General features: G+C 41.0%; 2 protein-coding genes across 2 annotated transcripts; one reads left to right on the forward strand and one right to left on the reverse strand.

Annotated features, from left to right (window-relative positions):
• The first annotated feature begins 478 nt into the window (after window positions 1-478).
• On the forward strand, window positions 479-5,193 carry nudt22 (nudix (nucleoside diphosphate linked moiety X)-type motif 22). Its single transcript, XM_026143925.1, has 7 exons — window positions 479-687; window positions 1,642-1,830; window positions 1,908-2,487; window positions 2,562-2,687; window positions 3,171-3,268; window positions 4,256-4,349; window positions 4,903-5,193. Exons 1-7 carry the CDS (start codon window positions 662-664, stop codon window positions 5,068-5,070), a joined length of 1,281 nt encoding a protein of 426 aa, XP_025999710.1. The 5' UTR covers window positions 479-661; the 3' UTR covers window positions 5,071-5,193.
• LOC113007394 (heterogeneous nuclear ribonucleoprotein U-like protein 2) lies at window positions 5,071-10,058 on the reverse strand. Its single transcript, XM_026143910.1, has 10 exons — window positions 9,433-10,058; window positions 8,273-8,349; window positions 7,896-8,138; window positions 7,695-7,807; window positions 7,323-7,589; window positions 6,822-6,944; window positions 6,620-6,721; window positions 6,045-6,213; window positions 5,489-5,715; window positions 5,071-5,402 (listed from the first exon to the last, which is right to left on the reverse strand). The coding sequence occupies exons 1-10, from the start codon at window positions 9,900-9,902 to the stop codon at window positions 5,343-5,345; spliced, it is 1,851 nt and encodes a 616-aa protein (XP_025999695.1). The 5' UTR covers window positions 9,903-10,058; the 3' UTR covers window positions 5,071-5,342.
• Between the last annotated feature and the right edge of the window lie 1,128 nt (window positions 10,059-11,186).

Raw genomic sequence — 11,186 nt, forward strand, 5'->3', positions numbered from 1 at the left:
CTTAAAAAGAAAAGAAAACTAAATTAAATACACACAGCGCTGTGCAAACGTTTGGAGCCTCCACTCATTTCCTTGAATGTCAATATTTGAAAAATATTGAGAGGGTGCTGAGGACTTTTGGACAGCACTACATTATTTATTTATTTACTGTACAGCACTTTGGTCCTGTGCTGGCTATTTTAAAGTGCTTTATAAATAAAGTTGGATTGAATTGGATTATAATTAATATTAAAATAAGTTTGTCTTATAACTATAATTCATAAATATAATTTACATTGTAGAAATATGCACAAAATTTATATTTTTTTCCACATCTGTCAGTAATATCTTACTGACAATATAACATTATTATTATTTACACTCTTTGCCGCTAGGTGGTGATAAGAAGCAAATTTTTGCCGTTCGTGGGAAAAGAGGAAGAAACCACCTTTCGCTGGTTTGGCTTCTTCTTCGCCTACCTCGGAAACGACAGGTAAACAAGCCACAAAACGTTTGTCCTTATTTGGTTTTATAGAAAATCAACCAGACAATATTATCTTAGAGTAAACGAGAACACAGGAGTTGTTATGTTAGACGTTTATTTTATCAGGAAGTCGCACTTCCTATTTAATTCCTTTCCAGCTCTCCGGTTCATTGAAAGTTTTTGACTGTTTTTAGTCCAATGGTGGAAAAAATTGGGAGCTACTGGTAAGTAAATAAAGAATAACTTCATTAGCAGTAACAAATCAGGAGCTTTTATGTGAGTAAATTGACGCTGAGCGGTCACGTTTTTAAATGTGTCTGTTCTCCTTTTCAACCTCGCTGACAAATCTGCATTGAACAAACTGTTGACGCCTTAAAGAAGTTGTCCTCCCGTTTTTGGTTATGCCACTGCACCCAATGCTGTCATGATCCCACGGGCCCTGTTGAAATTGTCATTATATCCCCCTGAATCAGAATACTTTATTGAATTAGAGGATGACTGCAGTATACTTACAGCTCACCTGGACCTGCATTTATGCAAACATTAGGGCTGCTTAGTTTAATTAGTTAAATCAGTTATTTTGGTCAATTATTTTGTGTCTATTTAAAAAAATCATGCATTTTAAAGGTAGTTACTGCCATGATAGTAACAAATTTCTAATATATTTAGAAATCTTTTTTTAATAATTTGATGTTGTGCTTCCATTAACCTTATCCATGGTCAGATTTATTTGCCTGCTCTAATCTCTTATATGTGGGTGCACTTGATGTGTGTCTTTGTATAACAGGAGTGGACTTATTAACCTGCACAGAGTTGATCACCTCACTTGATTTGATGCCTTCATGGGCCTTAAGGTTTAAAGCTTCAGCTGAAACAGCTCACATTTTCTTCTTCTTTTGGCTGTTCCCTTTATGGGTCACCACAGATGATTATCTCACCCTATCTCCAACACGCTCTTCTATCACACCAACCCTCTGCATGTCCTCCTTCACTCTATTACTCTTCTCCATGGTCTTTCTTTTTTCCTTACTTCAAGGCAGATCCATCTTCAGCATCCTTTGTCCAACATGTCCAAAAGATCTCAGCCTTGCCTCTCTGATTTTGTCTTCAAAGTGCTCAACCTGAACTGTCCCTCTGATAGACTCATTTCTAATCCTGCTCATTCCTATCACTTCCAGCAACCATCTTAACATCTTAAACCATCCCACTCCAAGTCTTCTCAAAGAACACAACTTGGATCAAGTAACTGATGCTTCCAGTGAAGAGCCGCAGTGGGAAATGATGGACCCTGAGGTGTCTGTGCTGCTGCACTGTGCACACTGGCATGGGCTGCTCGAGTCTCAAGTACAAGTGGAGCTTTCAGAAAGGTGCAAACATACAGTGCAGTACATCCTTTAAATACTTTTCATCACACGTCATGTAAAATCAATTCCTCCTCTCTCAGGTTTAACAGGCAGACAGATCTGGCTCTGGAGCGTCACATAGATGAGGTGTGGACGAAGCGGGTGTCCAAGGAGCCGTGGCTTTTCAACGGGGCAAAATTCAGGCTACATTCTTTCTGCTTAGCAGATCCACAAAATCCACCTTCCACTCCGTTGTCCCATGGCACCATTTTCCACCACACAGAGGACCAAAACAATCAAGGACAGAGGGATTTGGGTGAAATACATAACAGGTGTATAAGTCAGACAGAAAATGCTGAGGGTGCCTCTAATCATGACTACAGAGAGTTTAATGGCATTGCAGACAAACTTCCTCCACACCCTGCACCCCTCCTCACTCTGAGGTTAGGCCTCACGTGCTACAAGGACTACCTGGGGACAAACTGGTCGTGTGGGGTGGCCAAGCTGCGACAGCGTGGTGAGGCCGAGTTCGGAGATCCTCTGACGCTGCTGGCTCAGCCTCTAGGTGTCGGTGCCATACTGTGCACCAGCAATGGTCAGGTGGTCATGATCAGGAGGAGCCAAAAGGTGGCAGAGGCGGGAGGGCTCCTGGATATCCCCGGAGGCCACCCAGAGCCAAAGGTGTTATGAATAAAGAGGATTCAGTCTCACCAAAATGCTTGATGTGTTGCTCATATCAACCCTGTTGTCCTCAGGCTGTGTGTGAGCGTCTAGGACAGAGGGTGTGTGAGGAGCAGATCGGCATAGCCATGATGGAGAGGAAGCCAGAGACCATCGTCTCAGAGCTTTTCTCCTCTGTGTGCGCTGAGATCAGAGATGAGGTGAAAAGTCATTCCTTTTCTGTTTGTATTCTTTTTATTCAGAATTGTAATGTCGTGTTTCACGTTTATGCACGTATACTTACCGCCAGAAGCCTGCTAGCAACTCTTTTTAAACAGTCTAAATGGTGTCAGCAGATTTCCTTCAGTGAAATACCTCAAAATCAGAATTCTTGTTCAATCATGCATGTCATAGGCCCCACAAAGTGAAACCAGCTTCCAGAAACTTGGCACCACAGTTTGACTCAGCCCTAATATTTGATCCACACATCAGAAAATTTACCAAGTTTTTTTATGAAGTGGAAAATTGTTAGGTCAGATCCTACACATGGGACCTCACGACATCACAGTGTAAAACAAGGATTTTATGCCTAAAGCAGTATTCACACAGTCACTTTTCTTTAATAAAACTTTGCACCAGCTGTTTTGTCTAAGTAATGAAAGGTCTAAAATATTAATATTATTAATTTTACTGTTCTGTCCCAGGTGAATATTCCTCTGAGCTCCCTAGGACCGCCCGTCCTGATGGGCGTCGCTCTGAATCACACCAGCGCTGGAAGACCGAGTGCCGAGTTTTACGTCAGGTAGTCGTCGCTTCAGTTTTAATCCATACTGTGAAACCTGCAGCACAGATTTCTTGAAGTAGGTGTGTCAGTGAAAGTTGCTCAGAAAATGAAAGTATGGCAAAAAAATTTATAAAGATAAAATCATCACGATGACCACATCTCCACTACTAAAGACTGCGTAGTTTTCCATGTGGACTATTGAAGTAGCTTTGTATGAGTCACAGTTCAAAATAATCCCCTGCAAACTTTTTGTGATTGGCTGCCTCTGGTAAACAGAACATGAGTGGGTGAGGCTTCTGGTCACAGCCAGAGTGAGATGACTATATTAGGGCTACCCTCTCTCTTTGACATCATACAGACCTAGGAGTAGAAAAAAACTGCAATTTCCTGAGCTGACTGAATTAAAAGCACATTCAGGAGCACTGACTGCAAATAACTGCAATGAGGCTTAAACAAATATATATTTAGGCTGTAAGACTACATGATGTGTTATATGTATGTTTAGGGAATCTAAACCTTCTTTAAACTTTTCTTTTTATTCTTGAAATCCATTTGTAACTGGAATCTCACTCCTATTACAAATAATTCTCTTGGAGTTAAACAAGTTCAGTATTAAGAAGAAAAAACAGTTTTACTGCCCCATATAAAAGTTAGATATTTGGGCTTGAGATGAGTAAAGTTAATAGAGAGTTAAAATAGAAACAATAAAAATGCACACCAGTGAAAGACTAAAAGTAAAGGAACAGAAGTAATAATGAAGACAACTGAGAGACCATAAAAGATGACATCACATGATGGCAAGCCTATAAAAAGGTGTCATACAAAATGAAGTCCAAAGTTAAAGTTACTATTAGATTGGGTCTCAATTATCTAACCAGATTTGCCCAGCTGAGGTTAGGAAGGGCAGCATAAAGCTGCACACAATCCTAAATCAAGCATCGTGAAATAATAAATGTGGTTTGAATGGCTCTATAAAGATATAAATTTTAATCTGTGTGCTTTCAGTTGCTCCTTAAATTCTGATGAAGTGAGAAAGTTGTACTGGAAAGGAGGAGTGGAGGCCAGCGAGTCCACAGAGGTCGTCTTTGTCAGCAGAACGGTGAGATGTTACAGACATACAAATACCTGCAGACCAACACCAAAACGAGATTCTTGTACTTGCGTCTGCAGTAGGGAACAAAGTACAATCATCACTTTATGGAGAGATTACAAGCATATAAGGCAATTCTGCCTTTTTATATACAGTAGTGTGAAAAAGTGTTTGCTGATTTCCTATTTTTTTGTATGTTTGTCACACTTAAATGTTTCAGATCATCAAACAAATTTAAATGTTAGACAAAGACGGCACAAGTAAATGCAGTTTCTAAATAAAGAGGTTTCTCGTTAAGGTGATTACATCAGAACCGGGTGTGGCTAGACAAATTGAACTCAGCTTTCCAAAGTTGTGATATACCAGTTAATTTATGATAGAACAGATATGGGGGCAATCACTATTTTCACACAGAGCCATGTAGGTTTACTTACCTTTTTGTCTAATATTTAAATTTATTTGATTATCTGGAGCATTTAAATGCAACAAAACTCCAAAACAAAACAGGAAATTAGGAAGGGGGCAAACACTTTCTCACACAGTTGTATTTTGCACACTGTAGGAAGTTTTGCAGCTGGACAGAAGCAGCCCTCTGTGGTCGGAGCTTTGTCCGTCAGCTAAAGGAGCCGTGCTGCTTTATCAGACTGTTAAACCTGACGTAGTTCCAGACCAACGCGGACGAGGCGATGCCAAGTTGACACCACCACATGTGCACAAAGAAACAGACTGATTAAAGTTTGGGGTTTTATTTACAAGTTACTGATAATTCAGTACTGTGTAATTCATTTATACACTGTACAGCAAGAACAAGTAAAAATGTATTAAAATATTTTGAATAAAAACCTAAAGTGTCCATGTCTTTTCATAAAAGATAAAATATGACACTGATTATGTTTGAGCAGGGAGTGTGCAGTTCCATATAATAAAACCTCAGCAGTGTTGGTGTTATGTAATCACTGGTAATGCAGCAGCATTATTCGAGTCCTCTTGCTCCAGGTTCGCTCATGAGTAGTTCTGGTACGCGCTGTAGTAATACCCCTGATCCTGATAAGGCACGCTCCACTGAAATGTGAATGACACAAAATTAATTTAACATCTAGCAAATGCAGCTGTGCTTTTAGAGAGAAATGAGCCAGGTTGGCACTCACGTATCTTGGCGGCTGACTCCATGTCCTGTGAGAGGATGGAGGACCGTGAGGGTGGGGTCTTTTCCTGTAAAGTCGCCGTGTCTTCTCATGTTTGGGGACGGGGGGTAGCAGTCTGCGGGCCTCATCTTTATACTCCTGCAGGAGCTTTAGCGCCTTTTCCTGCGGCAGCTCGACATACTGCAACTCCTCCAGGAGGTCATCCTGCTGCTCTGGAAGACTGCAGCTCACTGGACAGAGAGAGGAAAGTATTACAGGAATGACTGCTGTTTATTTTAACTGTCAGCAGCACCAGCTGTAAAGATCTTTTATAAACTCTGTGGCTCCCAGCACATCTGAGACCTTAAATGATATCAATAAACCGAGTAATGAGAGGAAGAACCTTTCTTTCTGAAGGATTCACGGATTTAACCAAGAAGAATCTGAACCCATTCCTCAGTGTAAATTTACAGGGATTACTGTAGAGACCAAATGGAACATATGAAACAAATTCATGTTTTGTTTCTGATCCCCTAATATAGACCTGTAATGGAACATAATATTACAAATGTAGGTAAACCTTGTAATTTGAGCAGGGCGGTCTCTGGGATGTGTTCACCGTCTCTCATCTGGTGCTGCGACAGTCGCCTTTTCCACTCGTCGCCTGAGGGAAACACCACCACCACCCGACGCCTGAAGCCTGTGAACAGCCGCAGCTTGTGACGGAGTGCAGAGAAGAGGATGTTGCACTGGAAACAGAAAGATGAAGTGAAATAACTACTAAGACTACAGCATAGTGAAATGTTTTGTCGAAGCTCTTTGCTCATAACTGTGGTGGTTACAGTTTAGATTTTATTCCACATATAACTGCTTTAAAGTAAATATTTAATTATTAATAGGACCAAGAAATAATCCCAAACTCCAGACTGCCGAGGCCCGATTTGAAACCAGAAAATCTTCTGCTGCTCATCCAAACCTCTATCACATGAGCCTAAATGAACCAGTTCACTTTGGTCTCCTGACACTTTGCTTGCAGAGGCTGATTCTCCAATAACGGCTTTTGTTCTACCACCTGATAGCAACTACTATCCTTCAGTGAGTTTCACAAGGGGACATCTCATAAGTCTTTTTTTTTTTTTGACCGTGAAGCATTACCTGGTCTAGGATGTAGTTTCCAGGAGTTTGGGCAGCCATCTTGATTATTTCAGTAAGACCGTGAGAGGCCTGCTGGAGCCTGCTGTCCCTCTGCCCACCACTCTATACACACACATACACACGGGTCAAACATTTTACATCAGGTGCGAACCATAACCTCTGAATGTGAATCACAGGAGTGAAGAGCGGAGATCTGACTGACAATCATACAAGCGAGCAGCTCCTCCGTTCCCAGCAGTCTGTGCTGTTTCTCTGGATGCTGCTTCATGTAATTCCTCGCCCAGACGCTCTTCCCAGAGGCAGGAAGACCCACCATCAGCACCACCTGGTGGAGCAGAGAGGAAGATAAGACATAACAAAATTGACATGTCAACTGTCAGAAAATTAAATTTTGCACAAACATTCATGGCTCCCATAGGATGATCCTAATGACTCAGGTGATCACTGCTGTAACACTAAACGTTGTCGTTCTGCCATTTTCCCCCCTGCTTACATCCTCCACTCCCAACAATTTTCCACCTTAGGAGCATTTTCTATGGCTAAAATGCTCCATGTGCAAGATCATCTGAACTTTGTTTAGTTCAAACTTTCAGAGGAAATTCTTAGAAAACATTACAATTCATCTTCACACTACAATTTCAACTTTAGGAGGAGCCTTTAGTAGTAGAAAGATTGGGAATACAAATCTAAATTTGACTCTCACTTCGCACTGTGCTCTGGAGGTTGGAGCTGATGTGGAGCACACCCTTTGCCCAGGAGGAAGAGTGGCCAACGGTGTGAACCCCGGAGGGCCGGGGTACCAGGGTTGAGCTGCAGGGTCCAGGAGCAATTTGAACGAACAGCTCTTACAGAGGACATGAGGGAACAGAGCACGACCCCGTAGCACCGAGGTGTCCGTGGAAAAGGCCACTCCTACAAAACGACCGTTTTTATGGAAAGAGAGCTCGACAGCGCCATCTGAGGAGAAAGACTGGGTGTGTGCAGGTGTGAACATGACACACAAACACAAAAAAATGGTTTAAATGAGAGAAAAGTCACTCGAGCGCTAGTAAAGCTGACTGAAAACATAACTCACAGCATAACAGCCGATGATATCCCCCTCCGAAAAAGGCTCTCCAAAGTTCTCTTCCTTTCTATCTGACACTTTTTTACCACGTCCATCATAACAAAAAGAGAGTTCATCCTCACCTGACGTGAAACCCAGAAGGATTCAGAAGCTTTTTAACAAGTAAATCACATCTACAGACAATAAATATAAAAAAAACGTCATTCTTACCCAGCAGCAGAGAGGAGACGGCCACTGACCAGCCAACTCTCAGTCCATATGGCTCCCTGACTTCATGGTCATCTGGCTGTGCAGTCAACAGTTTCCTCTCCAGCCTCACCTCAAAGCCCACCCTGCCCTGCTGCACCCCATGGGTGAGCCTGCAGCCTGACCACAGCAGGGGGAATTGAGCCCAGAACCGCGGCTGGCCAGAGGATCCATCAGGACTCACCTCGAAGTGCAGGTGAGAGCCATCTGAGTAATCGACAAGGAGACTCAGGGAGTCAAATCAAATACACCCTTGGGGGTTAGTCCAGACAAAATTAAAACAAGTAACTCATAAGAAAACTCAAGCGCTGATTAAAATTTGTGTGGGTGTGTTTTCACACATTTATCTAGTCTGACTTTATCTTCATCTTGTTCCTCTGCCTCACTCCTCTCCGCAGGGGGCTGTGGTGATTTGGCTCTGGTTGAAAAAAAAGAGACATGTCACATTTAATGATTTAAGAACTTCATTAAATCTAAATCTAAATAAAACACAAAGATAAAGATTCCTTTTATGCCGCTGTGCTATGCATTCTGCAGTGAAACTGGATCAGAGCTTATGTTTTAGCAGACGAGCATACATACATTCTTACATGCGTTCACTCATCGTTCATTGCACAGAATAAAATAACAATAATAAAATAGGAAATATTAAAGTATAAATACACATAAATACAGTAAAAATAAAATGCTAATCTGGCCTTAAGAAAAAAAAACTGCTCCATCCACACATGTATACACATAAAAAAAATCATTCAAAGTAAGGATTTAAAACATATTCCTAAACAGTGGTGCAGTAACCAGGACCACAATATTGGAAGAGCTTTAAATCCTTCTTCTCTCTTAAACTGAGAAAACCTATTTTAACATGACCTGATTAGCTCACTGAGAGCAACAGATTCCTTCACGCTCCTGTCTGAGTGAACGTTACAGGTCCTTCCTTCCTGCTGCTTTCAAACTCTTTAATTCATCCAATTGGGTCAGGCCCACACATGCAGAACAGGATTAATCACACCTCACTGCACTCTGGCACTTTTGTACGCAATGACATATATTGCACACATATTTGTGTACTTTTATGTCTATATGCATATTTATGTTTATATTTATACCTGTATCTCTATATTTATTTTAATAGTTATCAATTAATATCTCTGTTTCTACTCTTCATTTTATATGAGTGCTTGACGTTTGCTGTATGTGTGCCGCTATGAGAACTCAAGTTCCCTGTGGGATTAATAAAGTCTCTGTGATTCTGGACTTGGCCCACGCTTCGTTTGACTGGGATTTTCCATCAGTGGATGTGGTACTAAAGAAGTGTCTTGGGTGAGAGTTTAAAAATCTTTACAAACTTTATCAAGTTCTCAAGACCAAGAGAACCTACACATATGAAACTCCACAACGAGAGCTCCACACGGTAATTACAGTATGCTGTGGACAGATGTGAGGGATTTTCACTGAACCCGATGCCCTCTGTGGGGCGGGTTTCTTCACCATACTCTACCTCTTGTATCGTATCTCCTCTTTGAACTCGTAGAACGACCTTCCTCTGCCCATGTCCTCCTCTACTGGACCCTCCGCATGCCCCTGTTCTCCTCCCTCCGCAGGGCAGGCAGTGACACCCGCAGCAGCAGCAGCCTCCGAGTCGGGCTGTGGTGCAGCTGGACTGGGCTCAGCCACAGTCTGTGTGGCCATGTCTGTGTAGCCGCGGTCTACTTCATGTCGCGCAGTAGCACCAATCTCTGAGGATGGAGGGCGGACGTCTGCTGGCTCTGTCTGTACTAAAAGTATAGGTGAGCTGTCATGTAGCTTCAGCGTTTCTTCTTCACCGTCTCCCCCGCTCGGCTCCCCCTCTGCTGCGGACCACAGCCGCTCCACCAGCTCAGCCTTCAGCCCTCTACTGTCCAGCCCCAGCTCTTTAAGTCTGGACCGCAGCTCGGCCACTTTTAACTTTTTAATGTCCGCCAGCTTCATTGTTCCCGCGCGAGTATTACGTTTATTTGTCTTTTAATTGTAAATGCGAATTATTTAAGTTTTAAAAAAGCCAAATACAAAGTAAAAACTGTAAAAGAAGAACAGGCTGGAGTCAAAACAACTGTTCAATATGGTGCCTTGGAATTTGATTGGCTCGTTACTTCTTCCTCTTTCTCATTTAAGACAGATACGTTTTGTTTACTGCCATCTAGCGAAAGAAAATGTTACTACATCAACATAACTACCGTACCAGGATTTTTGAAAAGTATTATTTTTAGTCGTATAGTTGTTTTCGGGTCAATTTAGCTTCAATTAGTTCATTTAAAAATATTTTAAATAGTTTTTTTTATTTTCAGTGGTAGTTTGTTGTGAATTGTGTTGTGTGAACACAATTCACACAACAAAACTAACTAAAGGAAACGTCTTGATGCATTCTCAGTCATCCAGGCAAGTAAATCTTGTTGAATCAAGTTGACTCTGTTCATCCGGATGAACAGAATTAACTTTTGGAGATAACTAAAGGAAATATCCTTAGTTTGTTAGTTTGGTAAAAAAGCAAAAAACAAACAAACAAACAAACAAACCGGTGCATGATGCATTGATCACCTCTAACATATGCCCTCCATACAAAAATAACTAAAGACCTAAACTAATAAAAACGATGCTAGAATTGAATATTTGTAAACACTAAAAAATAAACTGAAACAAGAAAATCCTCTCTGAAAAAACTAAATAAAAATAAAGTCTAATTGCAAAATACAAAAAATATAACTCTGGCTATTTGTCACAAGCAGATGTTCAGTGTAATTTTAACTCTATTAATAGTGGTTACTACATTATATAAACTTGAGCAGTAACACAAATAAGTATAAGGTAATATATTCAGAAGTGAATGTATTACCTTTGTGTTCCTATTGACACCCTAAAGCAAACTATGTGTTGCAGCATGAGCCCTGTTTTTATCCTGTATTTGTTTTTAATATGGAAAAAAGGTATACCAAAGGACTTAGGCATTGTTCTTGTTGTCCATGAGAAATACAACTGTGGTGGGAATGATTTTCTCAGATATCTGCAGGTCAGGAAAACATGCAAGGACAATAGTATTTTTTTTTCCACACATTTATTGGTATGTCTAAAGACAACAAGAAAAACATTCTTTCATGAATATTTCATAGACATTCTCTGTAACTTATAGAGATGGTTGTGTGACCGTCACATCATTCAACCACACTATGTTCAAAGTCACTTAAATCAAATTTCTTTCCCATTGTGATGCTCAGTTTA

Source organism: Astatotilapia calliptera, chromosome 2 (assembly GCF_900246225.1).
Source record: "Astatotilapia calliptera chromosome 2, fAstCal1.2, whole genome shotgun sequence".
NCBI classification, from domain to species: Eukaryota; Metazoa; Chordata; class Actinopteri; order Cichliformes; family Cichlidae; genus Astatotilapia; species Astatotilapia calliptera.